At 35.6% G+C, this 19,413-nt stretch overlaps 1 protein-coding gene across 1 annotated transcript in view; it reads left to right on the forward strand.

The window, feature by feature from the left end:
- The window catches only part of LOC123308683 (neurexin-1), a 197,417-nt gene that overhangs the window by 57,661 nt on the left and 120,343 nt on the right, over nt 1-19,413 (forward strand). The window contains exon 4 of the mRNA XM_044891450.1: nt 15,640-15,775. Within this exon, the coding sequence (XP_044747385.1) occupies nt 15,640-15,775 (136 nt within the window). The remainder of the gene's footprint in view (nt 1-15,639; nt 15,776-19,413) is intronic.

The following is a 19,413-nucleotide window of genomic DNA, read 5'->3' on the forward strand; positions in this document are numbered from 1 at the left end:
AAGGTGTGAATAAACTAGTACATAATTTGATTTTGACTATGTACTTCGTTATCGCTACCACCCTAGATAACAGCGAACTCTGTCTCCGACTAGCAGCTACTCTGGTAGATTTGTTATTCTTCCTAGTGCAAAGAATAGCTGGCGCTCGAGATAAGTTCTCTCCGAGGTAACCACGTTACACTATATGAATTTCTTCGCCAGTTCCGAAAAAAAAGTATAACAGATTGCACAGAAACAAAAGATACAAGGCGTCGTTCACATAATCCATCTTATAAACTCGCAATGTGCCATTACCTCCAAGAAAAAAGCTAAAAACTCCAGACTACCCCGAGACAACAGCACCATCCTCTGGGAAATCCGTGTCACATCGGCGGCTTCCTCTCAAAACAAAATTGCGACTCATAACGTAAACAGTGTTTTCGTTCTTGGTAGTGTCTTTACGACGTGAAATGGCCAATGAATTTTAATAGTTGAGGAAAGTCGCTTATTCTTCGCGACGGCCTATCCGCGCCGAACGGAAAATTGATCTCCCGAAGTCATGAATTTATGGATTTTGATTTTTATTCATGAATTCACCTGCTGAGGTGGACAGAGCTCTCCTTATCTGGAATTGGCAGGATGGAAATTGATATTGATTCTGGGCTGCGAGAGTTGTGACAGTTGCTAAATTGGCTCCGTTCCTCTCCTTCATAGAGCGGAGTTATTGAAATCGGGCAGAGGGATGGGGAATTTGTAGTATTTGTACCGAAACGGTATGTAATATTGAATTCCGGCCAGATTCTAGTACCTAATCATTCCACTTTGCTTCCACTCGAAGTGCTGGAATATATACCAAACTGGGATTAAAGCCAGCAGGGTCCAACCCAGACTGTATTCAAAGTTCTATTCAGTGCTCAGTGGAGAAATATTTTATTAACAAGCAACCGGTTATTACTTGTTATGGTTGAGGATATGCACCAACAGGGTGGGTAGAATGATGATACTAAAAATGTATCATTTTAACTCTAACAGATAGAGTGGAACGAATGACAAATCTTTTCCCCAGAAAAGCATAATGCATTCTTTCATCCTCGCTTGTTTTGAAGCTAAGAGCCAAAATTGGCATAAGGACAATTTCAACTTCAGATTGAAACATTCAACAGACTCTTCTTTTATAGAAATCCAGGGTTTTCCTTGCTGAGATATTTTTCTTCTTAGCGAAGCAATATTTTTCAAAATCTTAGAAAACATTCATAATTTTGGGCAACTGAAAAAGAAGCAGAGGCTCTGTAAGTCGAAGAACCGAATTAAACAGGGTAAGATGGAAAACATTTTAATAGGAGATAGGGAGATAGGAGTTGTAGATTCTGATTTAGAGAACTTACAGGTGCTCTATCGCCTGAACGGGATCACCTACTTCTCCGAAATTTGGAATGAAAATAGCTTCCTTGAGGTTTCAGAAAACTGCAATGGAATGTCATTCGATTTACAGGACCTTAAATAATAATAATAATAATAATAATAATATTTATTGATTCCATTAGATTACATATATAACGTAAAATTGGGATAGGTCAGAAACATTGAATAGAAAAATGGTTAACCCTTACAAAATTCTTTGAAATCACCTATATTGTAGGGCTCACAGTTTAAAATCACAGGATACAAGGCTTTCTTAAATTTTAAAGGGTCAGAAATATTTCTAATTTTAGGAGGCAACATGTTGAAAATACTCACTGCCATATATTCTACGTTTTTTTCTCTTAAAGTAGTTTTGTGTGCTGGTACAGTATAAGGAAATATTCTTCTAGTAGCATTTAAATTTTTGTAAGGCTCGAAATAATGTTTGTGTTTACAGAAAAAAATCATTAATCTAAATATATATAAACCATAGATAGTTAGAATATTATTGCCTTTGAAGAATCCCCTACAAGATTCTCTATATCCTAAATTTAACATTGTTCTTAAAGCTTGTTTTTGAATGACAAATAAATCGCTCACATAAGAAGAATTACCCCAGAAAATTATTCCATATGACAGGATAGATTGAAAGCTGGCAAAATATACAACTTTAAGCAGATCAAAATTGATTTGCTTTCTCAACATAAAAAGCATGTAATTTACAGAATTGAGTCTACCTCTAAGATGTTCAATATGAGGTCCCCATTTAAGGTGTCTATCCACTACAATTCCCAAAAAAGTAACACTCTCTCTAACCATGACATCATTACCTGAAAAGTTAATTGACAAAGGAAAGTGCAATTTAGATCTTTCACTATAGAAAAACAAACACTGCGTTTTATCAACATTCAAAACAAGATTGTGAGCTCCCAACCAGTCACCCACCGACTTCAGTACACTTTTTGAGTCTTCTATAGCTGTTGCAACACAAGGGGATTCGAGAATGTAGTTGGTATCATCAGCAAACATACCCATATTGTGCTTTATTGGAATTCTGGCCTTAGGTAAACCATTAATGTAGATAATAAAAAGTGGAGGTCCTGGGATACTTCCCTGTGGAACGCCCATAGTGATTACTCTCTCGTTCGACTGCAATATTTCACCATCCACTTCCATAACAACTATCTGTCTCCTGGATGACAGGTAACTCTCCATTAGCTTTAACTGATTGTCTCTGATGCCGTAGTCCTCAAGAATTGATAACAATCGTTCATGATCCACACAATCGAAAGCCTTGGTAAGATCCAAGAATAGACCCAAGGGAACCTCACCTTGTTCGAGGGTAGCTAAAACTTTCGTTATAAGTTCAAATGTGGCGGTTTCAATATTTCTGTTCTTCACAAAGCCATGTTGATGTTTCGAGATAACATTAAATTTATGAAAAAAACTCAGAAGTCTGTTACATAGAATTTTCTCAAAGACCTTAGAAAATGAAGATAAGATGCTGATAGGTCTGTAACTGTTTGGCTCTTCAATGGGACCCTTCTTATATATGGGCTTCACAATGGCAATCTTCAGACTATCCGGAAAAATGCCCTCTTCAAACGAACGATTGATTATATAACATAGGGGTGAAAGAATAATCTCAATAGATGCCTTGACAATTTTCATTGGAATTTCATCATAACCAACGGACTGTTTGTTCTTTAAAGATTTCACGGCTGATAGTAGCTCGCTGTGTGAAACCTCAAACATGAAAAAGGATTTGCCCAGTCTGTCATGATCAGTGTCAATATCTTTGTTCAAATTACTTGTGAGTACATGAGGAAAATCAATGAAAAAGTTGTTAAACTCATCTGGCAACAGAGAGCCATCACAATTGCCAGTAATAGTCGCTGAGATCTTGTTTTTAGTAAGGGAATTAATTACATTCCAGGAAGCCTTGGACTTATTATCAGAATTTTTAATGAAGTTGTTGAAATGCTCCTTTTTTGCCCGGGATAGCAATTAAATTTGGGCAATTCTTAAAAGCTGGCGAAATAACCCTGTATAACGAATTTCATGATTTCTTTTATATCTGTGAACTGTAGAAGTGTGGTATGAAAAATCAGTTAAATGTGTGAGGGTTTAAATCATTCAGAGACAACCCAGTTTACCTTCACACAGCTGAAGATGCTATAATTTATAGAAACAAGTCTCGTGATTCAAAAACTCATTTGTGAAAATCGTATAATCTGTTTTAATTTTAATTCATCCTAGTGAAAACGATGCAATAGTTATTTAATCAACTAGGTTATTAATGAGAGCGATTATTGATTGAGATATTTAGTTAATGTTCGAGATCATTAATCGCTCAATTAATAAACGAGTTGATTACAAGAATTTTCCGTCGACCACATTTTGAATTGAATGTGAATTCTTGATTGCAAAAATTTTCTATCGATACCTAGTAAAATTTGACACCTTATAAATTTTTTATGTTCATATAGGAATGTTGATATTATTTATGCGGCCAATCGAACAATTTGAGAAGTCCATAGAGGGCATATTCGAGTTGTGGTATTTTGAGTAAATCACATTGATATCGTTCCCTATAATATGAATTAAAGAATGTGTGGAGCTGGTGGAAGCTGGAGTTGTAGTACACTATAGTCCATTCAAGAATGATTGACATCCCAGTAGGTCTTGAAAGTACAGACGCAGCTTAATATCTGATCACAAAATATCTTCAATAATTTCTGTAGTTTCACTCACAGAACAGGAATATACAAATATAACCTAAACAAGTATTTGGAAAAAATACTACCAACCTGAATTTCGCAAAACAAAATTTCCACTTATGAGCTATTACCAACTTAAATTCGATTTTTCATAGCCACCCAAGACGTCAATCATTCTTGAATGAACTATATATATATTGATTACTCTCTAACCATCATAATTTTTCTGCAACCTGCACAACTCATCTCTTCTCAATTCACCTGCTAGGTACTACGAAAAACAATGCGACATACAAATAAAATAATTATTTGGGAAGCTGCTGAATACTTCTATGTTCGATTACCCATGACAATAATGCATTAATAGGAAATTAACCAATAAAAGGTTTCATTAACAGCTAATGTCGTGTACGTTAAACAGTGCTTTTATCAAGAGGTCTGCGGAAAATCAAGTTTTTGGTTCATTATTGTAAAAAAAAATTATCCAGTGTAGATTGTGTGCCATTTTGGTTGACACTGCACTGTATCTCAGCTATTATTAAAGATAGAGACCTGCGGTATTCGCCACCCTGTAACACTTTTGTGAAACTCTTAAAGCCACAAACAGAAGTATTCCAACTACTTTTGTTCCTGAAATACAGGGCGACAACGAAAATGTTCTCTTTAGGAGGTGTTTTTATTTCTCAGGCCCTGCATAATATACAGAAAATGAAAACTGCTTACAATAGATATTTTTGCATAAAACTCAATTGCGAAATAAAAATTTTTTTTAGAGCACTGCTTTCAAGATTGGACACAAACCCTGTATATTTTAACGTGAAATTTTGCTATTTTTTTCTATATACATTGACATATCATAACCTAATCATCAATAAATACTAGCTTCAAAAATCAGAAAAAATCCATATTTATTTTTGTTTTTTTAATAGCAGGCAATGAATTCTTTTACACATGCATTTAATTATCACTTTTTTGAAACTATATGTGATTCAAACCAATTTATTTAATCATATTTCAAACATAAACTTAAAATATCACTCTTTAGTATTCCATTTAGAAAATACCAAGTTTGTGCCCAATCTCAAAAACAGTTCTTCAAAAAAAAATTTAATAACGCCACTGACTTTTATGTGAAAATATCTATTATAAGCAGTGTTCCTTCTTTTCTTATACGGGACGTGAGAAATAATAACATCTCCCAAAGTGAACATATTCGTTTTCGCCCGGTATTTCAAAACAAAAGTTTTGTTTTGAAATATTTTTGTTTGTGGCTTTTAAAGTTTTACAGAAAAGTGATACAGGGTAGCGAAAACCGCATGTCTCTATTTTTAATAATAGCTGAGATACAGTGCAGTCTCAACCAAAATGGGAGACAATGTACCTACATATTATTCTACTGACCCAGCAACCTTTTCAGATTTACATTTTGAAATGTATATTCCAGAAAAAAGTTTTCAGATAATATAAAGGGAATAGGAAATTCAAATATAATATAATAAAATAGAAAAAATGGACAAAAAATACTGAATTTGAGGAACTTTTCTACGGTGAATTTATCGCTGAATGAGGATATGTTGCTACATAAATTTCGAGATTTCAATTTTGAATAATTATAATATTAGTTTGCACTTCTAAGCTGCGCAGGAAATTTTTAAAACTCCTCTTATTTGCATGTTTTTCTCGTTCGATCGAAATCCAACGAGGAAATGTAATCGACTATAGCATAAAAATGCTGTTGAATTCCGAGTTTCTGCTCTAAAAAGAATCCCATCTCCCACCAGCGGGCTTAAATTTTTTCCTGCTCGAAATGGTTTTCTATAATCCGCTGGATTCGGATAGAATCTTCCCATTTTTCCAACATTTTTTCCACTGACCCACTAATGGAGAAGAAGAGCTGCGTTCGGAAAATATTCCTAGCTAAGTATTAAAATTCACGAGGGGTATTTGGAGATAAAAATGAATAATGGTCCGTTTTCTATCTTAATGATTTCGGATTCTTTTTTGGGGCGATATAATTTATGTTCGCGACGGCACAAAGAATGGATTTCTCAGGGATTACCCAGAACGGAAGGTCATATGAGGGAGAGAAATTAAATGGACCGAAGGGGTGCCTTCATCTCCTATTGTTGGAGCTCAGCCGCAATAAAGACGTGAAAATCGACAGGATTAGGTCTGGTCGATCGTTCCGGATCAGCATTGTTAAGAAAGTAATTAGCTAGTCCTCGATCATTATTATCGGACTCAATTCTGAACAAGAAATTGAATTCAGTGGGGAGAACGCAAGAAGGATTTCCTTCACAACCATATGTGAAGTTCCCACCTATAGCAGAACAACCGGAAGGAAATATCTGATTGTGTATTCAGACATCGAGTGAAAATACAGGGTGAGTAATGAAGAGGTCATCTACTAGGTGTTTTGGGAGAATTAGGGTAGCAGAGCCAGAGAAAATAAGGGGGCTTTGGGGTTGTGCCCAGAGGGCCTAAAAAGATTAGAGAATATACTTCTAAACGAAGACAGTAGAAAATATGGTCTAAAGCAGCCAAAAAATAAAATCTCGAAAACATTATTATTTTACCATGAAACCTACAATTGTTTTATTATTTTTTGAGCACATTTTTCAATGAATTTTTTTTCACGATGGGTATAACGTTATAGATATGAAATATGGACGAGGACATTGGAGTTGAAAATTCACGTATAGTAGTAGACTAAGGAATGAGCAAAACATTATATCTACAGGGTGAGTCTTTGACTGGTACAAATATTTTAACACTAGATTCTTGATATCGATTGAAATTCATTCTGAGAGGAAAATTGAATTTCGTCTGATGAAGGAGTCTGATATAGATTCCGAAACGTTACAATATAAAATTATAATTTCATTTTCAGTTCATTGTCAGGCAACAATTTTTTCTAGTTGATTTGCTCCTGACAAATTAGTGCAAGAATTTAAGCATAAGCATTATTTTCTTTCATTTCTTTCATTTTTTAATTGATTTTGTTTCAGAGATTGGGAGTGAAAACCTTAAAAAGATTCAGGAAAAGTAGATTTTTGAGGTCAGAAGAAACATTTTTTTCTATACCATTTTTCCCTAATTAAGTTTTCATAATGAGCTATTCCATCTCTGGAAAAACAGAATTACCTTCAGAAAAAATAGCTAAATCTGTGACACTAAGTACACATCTGTGGATCTTTTAAACAAAGTTTTATTCGGCCAAAGTAACAAACTTTTCAAATTGATTTGGTTGATTTTTGTACATCAAATCACCTGAAAACGGCGCAATATACGAGAAAATATAAAGAAAACTCATTTTCCAAACGTTCAAATATTCATTATATAGCGTCCACCTTAGTTTTAAGAGTTGGGTTCGTTGAATTTTCGGTATTTTAATGGTAGTAATGGTCATAATGAGAAAACTGAAAAGCATAGGTAATATCATGGATATCAAGGATTTCGAAACAAAAATTAAAATTAAATTAAATAATAATAATAAATTAAATTAAATTTTTTTCAATCAAATAAATGAAAAATTTTATTCCGAAATTCATTTAATTTGATGAAACCGTTTGTGCGATAGAACTAAAAATACATTTTTATGGTTTTTCAACAGAATGTATCTTTTAAACCGAGCCGATTAGGAAAAAATGGTACAGGAAAAAAGTATTCCTTTTGATTTCAAGAATCTAGTGTTAAAATATTTGTACGAGTCAAAGAGTCACCCTGTTGATATAATGTTGGAATAAAGAAACAGGCTAGGTAATGAAAAACAAAATTTCTGAAACAGGGTTGGGTTATCAAAAAATATTATTTCATCTCAAGTATCGAAAAATATTTCCGAAATTCGGAATTGTACTTGCTGAACACCTTGCTTAGCAATACTGCACAATTTGAAGTGGAACTCCGAAAAATCACCATACGTAGACTTGGAGATTCCATGAAACACATTCAATTTAAAAACCGTTCATCTTTCTATTTGGGAAGGCCAAAATTGACTGCATCGTCTGTAGATTTCCACCTCATATATCAGTGGAAAAGGTACGTGTTCCAAGAATATTTCCAGGCAACTTCAGTAGAACTTTGAAAATCGCAATTAATTCATAATAGGTATTCAGAACTCGTCTGAGCTTTCAGAGATTTTCTTAATGTGTACATCGCATAGCCGCAGGAGTTTATTTCGCTCTATATAAGTTTCCACTCGTCTAGTCACGCCCCTATTCACACAAAACTTGATTCAAGTTTTACATAAGCGATATTGAAACTTTGTCAAAGTTCCTTCAATTTTGGTAGTTAAAATTGTACACTTGAATTCTCGTTTTTCCACAGCAATGTAGGATCTAGCAATTCGACTTTAAAGTGCCTTAATTCATCATATCATTATGGTATGAAGTTTTATTTCCGGCTCAATAGATCACTGAGGGTTGCAACAGGAGATATAATTTCTAATCAGACTGTAATAGGCGGACAGCACCTTCGTGGTTTGAAAGCTCGTAGACGGGTACAGCAACCCAGCTTGAATAGAGAGCAGAGTCAACAACACCGTGTGTTCTCGGTGTTGTTGGCAGATAGCAGTGGGCCGAGGATCACCGAAAACTTTAAGATTGGAGTCGGTGTTTATTTACGAATGAATGAGTCTGGATTTCGTTAGGTCAACTCAGATTGGTGAACTCTTGATTGGGGGGAAAAGAAGTAGAAGATATTCGGAACAGTTTATACTCATAAGTTGTCTCGTCAATATAATGCCTTGAATTGTAAAATGCTTGACACGAGCTCGTGTGAGACAAACAAATAGTTTCTTTAATCTTTGCCCTCTGTTATTCAAACATGGAGTTCCCCAAATTTTCAATTTAAGATCTTGTTCTATGTAATTTTTTATTGTTTCAATCTTTCTTGGAAAAAATATCAATTCTGATATCTGATCAAAATATACGTAGTAGGAGGTACAGAATAAAAGAGGAGATTCCTTGAGTAATTTTAAGAAAAAAGTATCAAAAACGATTCGTTTTTGAAATACAGGGTATTAAAGTTAGAATTTTTTAGAGTTTTTCTGTTATAGTATCCACACTTCACAAGATATTCATCTGAAATTTGGTGAAATTAGTTTAATTTATAGTACTCACCATGTGACATGCATATTTCAATAGCACATCTACAGGGTGATATTTTTTCTGGAACACTATATATCTCCTGTTTTCCTCCAGAATTTTTTATTTGGTGTGCCATTGTTAATTTGAAATAATGTAAACGAAGCTCTGTTGTTATACTAAAGTTTATGTTCTCTTGTAGTTTTGTCGTATATGCTACCGATTTCGAGAAAAACATTTGAACGATTCTCTCGAAATCCTCAAAAAAATCCAAATTATTATAAAAATTCAATTAAAACTGTTTGCGCCAAACACATTCAGTGTTAAGTGTCCCTTAAAATGAACCCTTAACTTAAATACGTTGCACTAGCTGTTAACATACATTTAAATGGCTAAATCTAACCTTAAATTTAAATGCTCCTATAATGAACACTTAAATATTTGAGGACAGGATTCTAACCTAAAATAACTTGTTGAACTGGCTGCAGAACTTATTTTTTGATGAATTTTGAGAATTGAATGAATTAATTACTGAATACCAAGCCTATTTTAGCCTTTATTGTAATGCAATCAGTCTTTTCATGTTCAATTTTGTGTCTCAAATCATATACTAAAGTTAGCAACAAACTGTTTTTTTCTTCTGAGAGAAGAAATTCGTATTTTCGTATTCGTACTAACAAAGGCATTTTCTTGAAGTTCCTCTTCAACATTAATAAAACAAGTTCGCATAAGACGATTAATAATCCTTATCATTATCAATGATAATGCTGATTTAATAACAAGGAGTTGTTACTCTTTGACAATAATTTATTTGAAACTGACTGACTAAGGACAGTTAAGTTAGGTTAATGAAATGTCAACAATCATCGGCAACCGGCCAGCTAATGAAATGGCTTTATTGGACTAGGGTGAAGTTGCACCCAAAGGGAAAGCGCCCACCAAAGTAGCGTAGCACTGACATGGCACATACAAGACAAAAACAATGCAAAATTTTCAGATATCGCACATATGAGTGAAGTGTCAATTGCGTGAAATATGTCATTCTCAGTTCATATCTGAAAATTATGCATCGCCTTTGTCACATATATGCCATGTCAGTGCTACGCTACTTTGGTGGGAGCTCCCACAAATGCAACACTGAAATATCACTAAATAGACAAACTGGGCCCCTTAGACGACGCTTAGTTAAGTACTCTTTTTGAGTGGCACTGGTCCGAACGGGCCTTAGTTATCTGTGGTGAATTGAATGAATTCATTGTTAGTTTAGACACATCAAATTAAATCCGGTTTTTCTAATAATGAATGTGTTTTTACAACTTGTTTTGATACCAATCCAAAAATTCAAACTTTACACACCATCTCGAAAACGAATTTTTTTCAATTACTCTAGGATTATACTCTTCGTTTGTACCCCCAATTTTGAACACCCTGTTTATTTTGAAGCGAATAGTCTTTCTAAAATTGATGGAAGGTCAGTGATCCCTAACAATTCTCGAGAATTGTTGAGCAGAAAATATGAAGATAATGAAATAGGCATCTACAGGAATCTTTCATGAAATGAGAAGAATATGGATCACACTCTCCTTTCCCCTTCACATTTCGTGTTTATCTCGAGCCAGCAAGAAACAATTTCACCCCTGCAGGAAATTTTTCAGCATGAACAAACCAACCAAATCCCCAGCAACATCATCCATAATTCCCCTGAACACACCGCTGCCCCCACCCTCCCTCCAAGCTTAACTGGCGGAGAATTAGAATTAAGTTTATCCCGAAGTTCCTAGGTGGGACAATCTTGAATGTCTTCAGTGTCCCAGCGGTTCCTGCGGCGATACACATGGCGCCGCCCTCCTGACAACGGCCGCGCCACAGGGACACCAACAGCCGAATGAACGCTCAGCAACTTGGCAAGACTTAGTGCCAAAGTTGGTAATTAGATTTGGTCTGGTGCCGTAAAGTATAATAAAATCCTGGTGCATGTAAATTGTGTATATTTTATCCGTGACAATCACCGAGCTCGAAATGTCCATTTATATTTTGAGGCGGTTTATAGACGCGTCCTCCTGTTTTAAACTTCGATTTAATGCGCTTATCGCAGAGCTCCACAACTGAGTCAGGGGGGATAATGCAGGAATGCTGCATCTTGCATAAATTTGGCTCAAGTGGATATTGAGAACTCAGATTTCTCGATATCGTGGACTTTTATGCAGTCTTTATAAAAAATTGTAACATCGCAGTTATGTATGCTTTTACTTACCGGTAGATTCGGGTGACCTGGGACAGTCCTGTAACTTGGGACAATTACCTCCCTTGCAGATTTCTTTGTTTCTTACCATTCATGAGTGAAGAGACAAACTTATAAGATTGTGTAGCGTCTTTTCGGTTAGTTTAACAATTAATTCCTGTTGAGTTTGCCGTGACCAGAGCGTTTGAGTTGAAAGGAAAAATTAACGAATTCAGGAGAGTAAAAGCGCTTTTTTTATGGCCCTTATACTTTCTAGTGTCCTGTACATGTGTTTCACTTTGTGCATGTGTAATTTTTTTTCTAGATACGTGGGATATTGGGATATTAGATATGTCATGAAACAAGTTTGTTTACAAATCAACCGGCAACAGGGATCTCATTTATTTATTTTGTTGTTTCATAGGAATAGATACAAACCGCGGCGCATTGGCAGCAGGAAATATGCCGATTTTTGCAGGATATTATTATTTACGTTATTTCCACAATTAAATGACTAAAGAATGAAAGGAATCAAAGTTCCCTTGTTTTGTTTAGTTTTTTTACATTTGAGTTGCAATATATTTACTTTCGCTGTAATAGGGGTTTATCATTTAATTTCCTTACCGAATTTCAACTATATAATGACAATTTCTAATTTTTTTTGAACTATACACCGTCCCAAGTCACCTATTTAATTTGAGAATTGAGAAATCAATAGATTTTAACTGGTGTCCCAAGCCTCCCTAATCGGTGGGTGACTTGGGACAAGTATATTTTATTTTTTTCAAAATTTATATCCGAATTCTGAAGCATGGTCATAGGCGGAAATAGGGGGGGGTCCAGGGGGGGCCGTGCCCCCCCCAGATGTCCACGGTGCCCTCCCCAGAAAAAAAGAGAAATTAAAAAACAGCGGTGAAAAACAGCAATTCTGGAGCTTTTTTGTTGTTTTTAGTCATTTCTAGAATTTTCGGACTTCTTCTCCACCCAACATCTTCACCTCGGGTGCTATTACCTCAGACCTTCCTAAGGGGTGCCCCCCCCACAAAAAATTTTCATTTCCGCCTATGAGCATGGTATACGTATGTTAAGGGTGTTTCAAATTACGCGTTTTTTTTTAAGAATAAATAAAACACATAATTTGCATTAATTTTCAAAAACATTTTATAGGTAATTGAAGTATCCTTTATGACATTTATGTACCAAAAATAATATCTGACAAATGGCCTCCTCTTGCAGCTCTACAGACGTCCACTCTTTTGTTAACATTTTCAATGATATTTTGACATAATTGAGGCTCTATATCACAAATGACACGAATAATTTCATCCTTCAGTTCAGGAATCGATTGTGGATTATTCTTATAGACCTGGCTTTCCACATAACCCCAAAGAAAATAGTCCAACGGTATCAAATCAATTGTGTCATTTGCAAAATGAGGTGTAGCGCCATCCTGTTGAAAGCAAATGTCCTCTAGATCAATATTTATTAATTCAGGCAACAAAAATTCGATTATCACCGAATAGGTCTCTTGAAATTTTTTAATAATTCGACCAACAGTGCTTTCAGATGGACGATTATGTAAACCATAAAATTCAAATAAAAACACTTTTCACAGTACGCTGATTTTCATAAAATAATTTAACAATTTGAACGCGTTGTTGTATCGTGTACGAAGCCATTTTTATAAATGTCATACATCACACTTTTTAAATGTCAAAATACCCAGACGAATTCAGTGCGCCATCTATATTTTATTTATTCTTAAAAAAAACCGCGCAATTTGAAACACCCTTTATACGTATGTATATCCTTATCAATAATCTGAGTCATTAAGCATATTCGAACCTCTTTTTCAAATAAAATTAGGTCACCGTTTTCAAAATATGACAAGTTGAATTCAACAATCGTCCCAAGTCACTCGAATCTACGGTACATAAGAGTTGAAATAAATGTGACAGAATTTCGAAACATACACATTTTGCGATGTGACAATCATTTATAAGGACCCTGTACAATATGTCTGTAGGTATGTGACACTATACAGGGTGAGTCTTCGACTCATACAAATATTTCGCCAGTAGATTCTGGAGGTCCAAAGAAAAAAATTTTTCCTATACCATTTTTTCCGAAACGGCCCTGATAAATAGATTTAGCCATTTTAAGTTTTCATAATAAGCTGTACCACCCCTGGAAAAACAAAATTGCCTTCATAATAAGTAGCCAAATCTGTGACACTAGATCTTTTTAACAGAGGTTTATTCAGCCAAATTCTTGCACAATTTTTCAAATGTCACAGATACCTACTTTTGAATTTTTGAACATCAAATTACTCGAAAACATCGAATTATACGGGAAATTTGAAGAATACTTTTATTTTACAAAACGTTCAAATATTCATTAGACACCGTCCAATTTAGTTTCAAGAGTTGGCTTCTTTGAATTTTTGGTATTCTTATGGTCTATATTCTAATGGTCATAATGAGAAAACTGGAAGACGTGTGTGATGTGTGATATCTTAATTTGATTAAACAAATAAATGAAAAACTATATTCCGAATTTCATTTCATTCGATAAAACAGTTTGTGAGATAGAACTTAAAATAATTTTTTTATGGTTTTTCAACACCCTGTATCTTTTGAACCGAGCCGATTCGGACAAAATGGTAAAGGAAAAAAGTGTTTCTTTTGACCCCAAGAATCTACTGTTAAAATATCTGTAAGGCTCAAAGTCTCACCCTGTATAGTGTGAAAAGGTACCATCCTTATTATCTTAGACATCTTGGTCATTACTTGCGTAATAGCAAATATTTTTCTGACCCGGGAACCATGATTTTGCTGTTCAATGCCTTTGTGAGGAGCAAACTGGAGTTTGGATGCATTGTGTGGAACCCAATATACGAGTGCCATAGACATCACATGGAGGCTATTCAGAGAAGGTTTTTCAAGTACTTGATATTTAAGGAGGAGGGTGTTTATCCGATGCGAGGCTTTGATCATGATGTTTTGTTAGATAAATTCGGTGCAGTTAAGCTTGATGTCAGGAGGGGCGTTGCTTGTTTGAGGTTGCTTCATGGACTCTTGAATGGTGCTGTTGACTGTCCGGATCTACTCGCTAGAATAGGATTTCATGTACGACGTTCAAGTTCAAGATCCGCACACATGTTCAACATTGCTACACCAAGAACAAATATGTTGTTACAGTCACCTGTGTATATGATTTGTTCTAAATTCAATCAGGTTTCGCATCTCTGTGATATTCACTTTGATGGTGTTTCCACGATATGTAAAACTTTCATTAATTTTTGTGATAATGGATATGAGTGTTAGTTTAAATTTTTTTCTGTTGGCAACTTGTTTACTTTCATGCTTCTTAGTGATTAAATTCTAGTCTATAAGTTACTTTTTTCGCATATTAGTTTAGTTCATAGTTTTTGTAGATTTCCTGTTATTGGGCGCTGCCTGTTGGAAATAAATCCTTATTATTATTATTATTATTATTATTATTATTATTATTATTATTACTTCAGAACGAAATGAATGAACGCATCATTGAGCCAGTGCCTTGCTGCCCTAGTCGAAACAACTTGTAATGAGAAGCCGAGATCTCTTAAGAATACAGCAGGTGTATTCAATTGGAAACTGCTTGTTCGATCAGCAAACAGCGCTCCTTACGTATCACTTGTATCTTCATTGAGTAATGCGTCCAACTCTTTGTCTTTTTTTGACTGCCCACGAAGAAACTTGTCTTTAACGCATTTTTGAAATGTGGAGAATATTCCATACATGATTTATCAGTTGAAGCTTTGTCACCATAAACTTCTACAAGATTCGATGCAATTCAACTGCACTTGAGTAAATAAGTAAACCTACCGCACCTAATCTAACATATTTCTCACAGTAAAAACATTTTGTGTATGAAATTCAAAACGATATGAGCTGAATATCATGGACAGACGTCTAACTCTTCTAGTTACACCAAAATCAACTGAAATTAGGAGGCATTAATAACAGTCAATTTTTTAAACGGACCAAACTAGTTTGCATCCCCAAATACTTTAAGATTTTTTTTCATTTAACAAACCGTATTTTCTACTCCAAATTCGTGTAGTGAGAGCCTGAAAACGTCCAATTAAACGAATGACAACAGACGGCAAACATAATGTCGGAAGCATCAAACACAATTTGGCTTGTACTGCGTTCCTGACAATCCTGACATTCCGCTTCTAATGTTGCAGGTTTTGCGCGGGAATAGCAGCGATGCCTGCGAGACACGTGACCCCTGTCAGCATGGCGGCATCTGCATCTCTACGGATTCCGGACCTATCTGCGAGTGCCGCAATCCGGATTACGAGGGGGAATTTTGCGAGAAAGGTGAGTTTTGCACGAGAGGAAAAAATTGTCTTATTGGATGTTTGAAAATCTGATTCGTCCACAACGGGAGTGAATTCTGAGTTCTGAATGGCTAGAACGATCATATTCCACTCCATGGGAAATTGGGTGTCTCCCCATTTCCGAGCTGGAGTGTGTATTTGGTATTCTTCCTTGTAAGAATTCGATTGAGGTTAGAACATAGACATAGACATGGACTGAGCATTCCCTTTCAATCTGTGCATGAAATACGGTCAAAAAAAGTGACAAGAAGAAACTGAACATCAGTTCAGCTAGTTGTCCTTTTCTAGAATTTGCCCACACGCACGTCTATGTCAACACAAAAGAGACAGGTCTTGGCCTGATGATCATTTCTCTATTTCAATAAAATAGCCAATTTCATGATGGTATTGCTCAGTCCATGTCATGTTTCTATGTCTATGGGTTAGAATAGAAGTGAAACAAAATGAACTAAGCACGGACGTGAAGTCAGGAACTTTTGTGCTTCCGATTTATTATCCAGGCTTTAAAGACGCTAATGCTACATGGTTTCCCGAAGTACAAATCTAATTTTTCCAAACTTTCTAATCTTTCTGAAACTTCTTGGAGACCACAATGGGAGTAAGGCTTAATACAAACGTAAACGTAATATCTTTGCAATTCGTATGGTGTTCCAAAATGAACGTTACCTAACAAATGTCAAAATTTCATGAATTGTCAGATATACCAAATGGCATAGAAAAGTGAAAAAAGGAACTTACATACGAAAGAATTACTAGGAATATATTTGTTTAGGTCAGGATAAGAAATTAATGAAAGGTTTTTTAACTATGTCGACAAAGTATAGTAGTTTTTTGCTATAGTCAGTTCTCACAAAAAGAGTAAGTACGTGCCATAAATATCCATGAGGGTGCATAGAACTGTGAATAAGGTAGTGGATTGTTGTCAGGTGTGGCATGAAAGAGCCGTTTACCAAGAGCTAGAAATACAGGACATTTCAGACCCCAACCAATTGGCTCTACTAAACCACTGCACGTACTGTTTATCAGAACTCTTGGTTTCCACACGGTTCTCAGTTCGTTATATATCTTACTCCTAAGCACCTCACTTATCAACTGGCTTGGTGCAGAGAACTGCTGAGCTGAAACTTTAAATGGAATAACATCACCTCAAGTGGTGAATGCAGAATATGTTTGGGCATGCAGAATAGCCGTACAGAGGCTCAATCTTTCTGGAAAGGTATCTGACCACCATGTCGGCTATTTCTTTTTTGGTGTTCATCAGAGGCCGCCTTGAGTTGCATCCAGGAAGTGGTGAATCCACATGCATGGTCCGCCTTATATTCAGACAATGATAACAAATCACTTTACCGAAAAGATATTACATTACCATATGTGGCCAAAATCATGTTGGCTCCTTTTAAAGACAATATCAAGTCGATTTGTTGCCTTGGCCCTCTAGTTCTCCTGCTCTTTCTCCCATAGATCTTTTTCTTCTTTAGCCTCTAGAAATCCACTCCTGAACATAAGACTCTTCCAATGATTTCTTTGTGTTTTGATCCATTTCTCGTTGTTCCTGATAACGTGTCCTGCCAACGCCAATTTGAACTCGCTATATATGCGCTAACAACACCATGAACTCTTGTTCTTCTCTTCTTGTTTATGTCCTGCCTCTTAGGCCACCCCAAACATAGCTCTCTCTCTCTCTCTCTCTCTCTCCCTCTCTCTCTATTGCTCTCTGAAAGACCCTAGACGATTGGCACTGCCAATAGTAGTAATAGTTATAGTGATAGTTTGATAAGATTGTTACATGTCACTTCGACCTTAAGGTCTATTGTGCATCCCATCAGAGGTTCGCCCTCTACAACTCACCCTCTAGCTCCAGAGTTCCAATGAACTCCAGTATCTAAGAGGGCTTCAAGGAAACTAAGCCCTCATTCCTCCTATAATTTTCTCATCCAAGACATTCCTTACGCAGGCTTGCAATGGCTAGGCATTCTATAACCTCTTTCCCACAGATTCTACACCTGTCAGTTTTTGATTACCGCATGTTCATGATATATGCTTTCCAAGGCTACAATATCCTGTCAGGAAGCCGTCCAGGTGAGATTGATTCTCCTGATGATCTCTGATGTTTGATTTTCCTTTCCAAGTTGGAAACTGTGTCCCATATATACATATTCTCTCCTTGACTACTCCCAAATCACGATTATTGATGGGTGCATTTATATGACCAGGGCTCATAGGTTTGGTCTTTTGAAGGTTCATTTTAAGGCTCATAGCTTTTGTAGCATCTTTGAGTTCCTGGATCATAGTTGCCGGTTCAGTTGGGTTTCTGCTGTAAAGAATGCTTAAATAGGTCTTCTAAAGCTGAAGTAAATAACTTAGATGATATTGTGTCTCCTTGTCTATCGCCTCCTCTTACGGGTATCTTTCCAGTGGTCCATAGATCACGTTTGGTATAATATATAACAGAGACAAGACCCTTTCTCCATGGTAGGTAATGTGAAGAAGATTACTGCGTTTACCCCAGACTCTAGGGGCACTTCGACATGAGGAACAAGTTGTCTGAGATGAAAAACCTCAAGAGGAAATCGAAAATCTCATTAGGAGTATGCCTCGACTTGTTTCTGAGTGTGAAAGGAAAAGACATCGTAGGTCCAACACATCAGAAATTTTTCCTTTGTCTCAAATTGTAATCGATTACTTACCAAACTCTAATACACATGTGTACAAAATTGTAATGTCATAACAGTTTTGTCATAATTCAATCAATCTATTTAAACGCGGAAATACTGAATCCATAAATTTTTTTCGATAATTTTCAGGTTATCTATACTTAAATGAAACTCTGGCTGTAAAAAAATAATCATTCATATTCATATTGTTTCGAGAATCGTATTTCGTTGTAATCCCCTGCGTCCAAGTATCATACATATTACAGACAATAGTTCAAACGATAACATCGGATATAGAGCTATTCGGAATACACAACAAGGCTCGACTGAATTCCTATTATAAAAATTTAAGTGGGCTGTAACCCGAGTGTATCTAGTTTTTTATAGGAAATTTCGCAGGAAACAGGCACATTATCCGGACAATGTTAGTCTGTATGGCTATCCTGATTGGAATGTCATGACCCCGTTGACAAATGGGGTTATTCATACTATCCAAACAAAAAGAATCGAGTAATGAAAATATCTCAGTCAACCCGCTCCATGAAAGTTGTTCGAGAAATATGTATACGAACTTGTGAATCTCTTTTATTAAATACAGAGTGAAGCCAATATTGAAATATAACAGAATCCGGTGGCGTGCTGCCTTTTTAGCAGGATTTTTAATTACGAAGCTATGACCCGATGTTTCTTTGAATGAAAACACTAAATATCTGTGATATTTTTGGAAAGCTTAATTTTTACTGATTTCAAAAATATATTACTTAATATGGTTTGTATCAATATAAATATCTAATAGAAAATGGTCAAACACCTTTTTTCTCAATATTTCTATGGTTTCAAGTTCTTCACTTTTTTACGTAGAATCCGGTGGCGTGCTTGCTTTTTCAGCAGGATTTTTAATTACGAAGCTATGTCACAAAGTTATGTTATTTTCAATGGGAACACTAAATTTCTGTGCAATTTT

The sequence above is a fragment of the Coccinella septempunctata genome, chromosome 2, assembly GCF_907165205.1.
Source record: "Coccinella septempunctata chromosome 2, icCocSept1.1, whole genome shotgun sequence".
Taxonomy (NCBI): Eukaryota; Metazoa; Arthropoda; class Insecta; order Coleoptera; family Coccinellidae; genus Coccinella; species Coccinella septempunctata.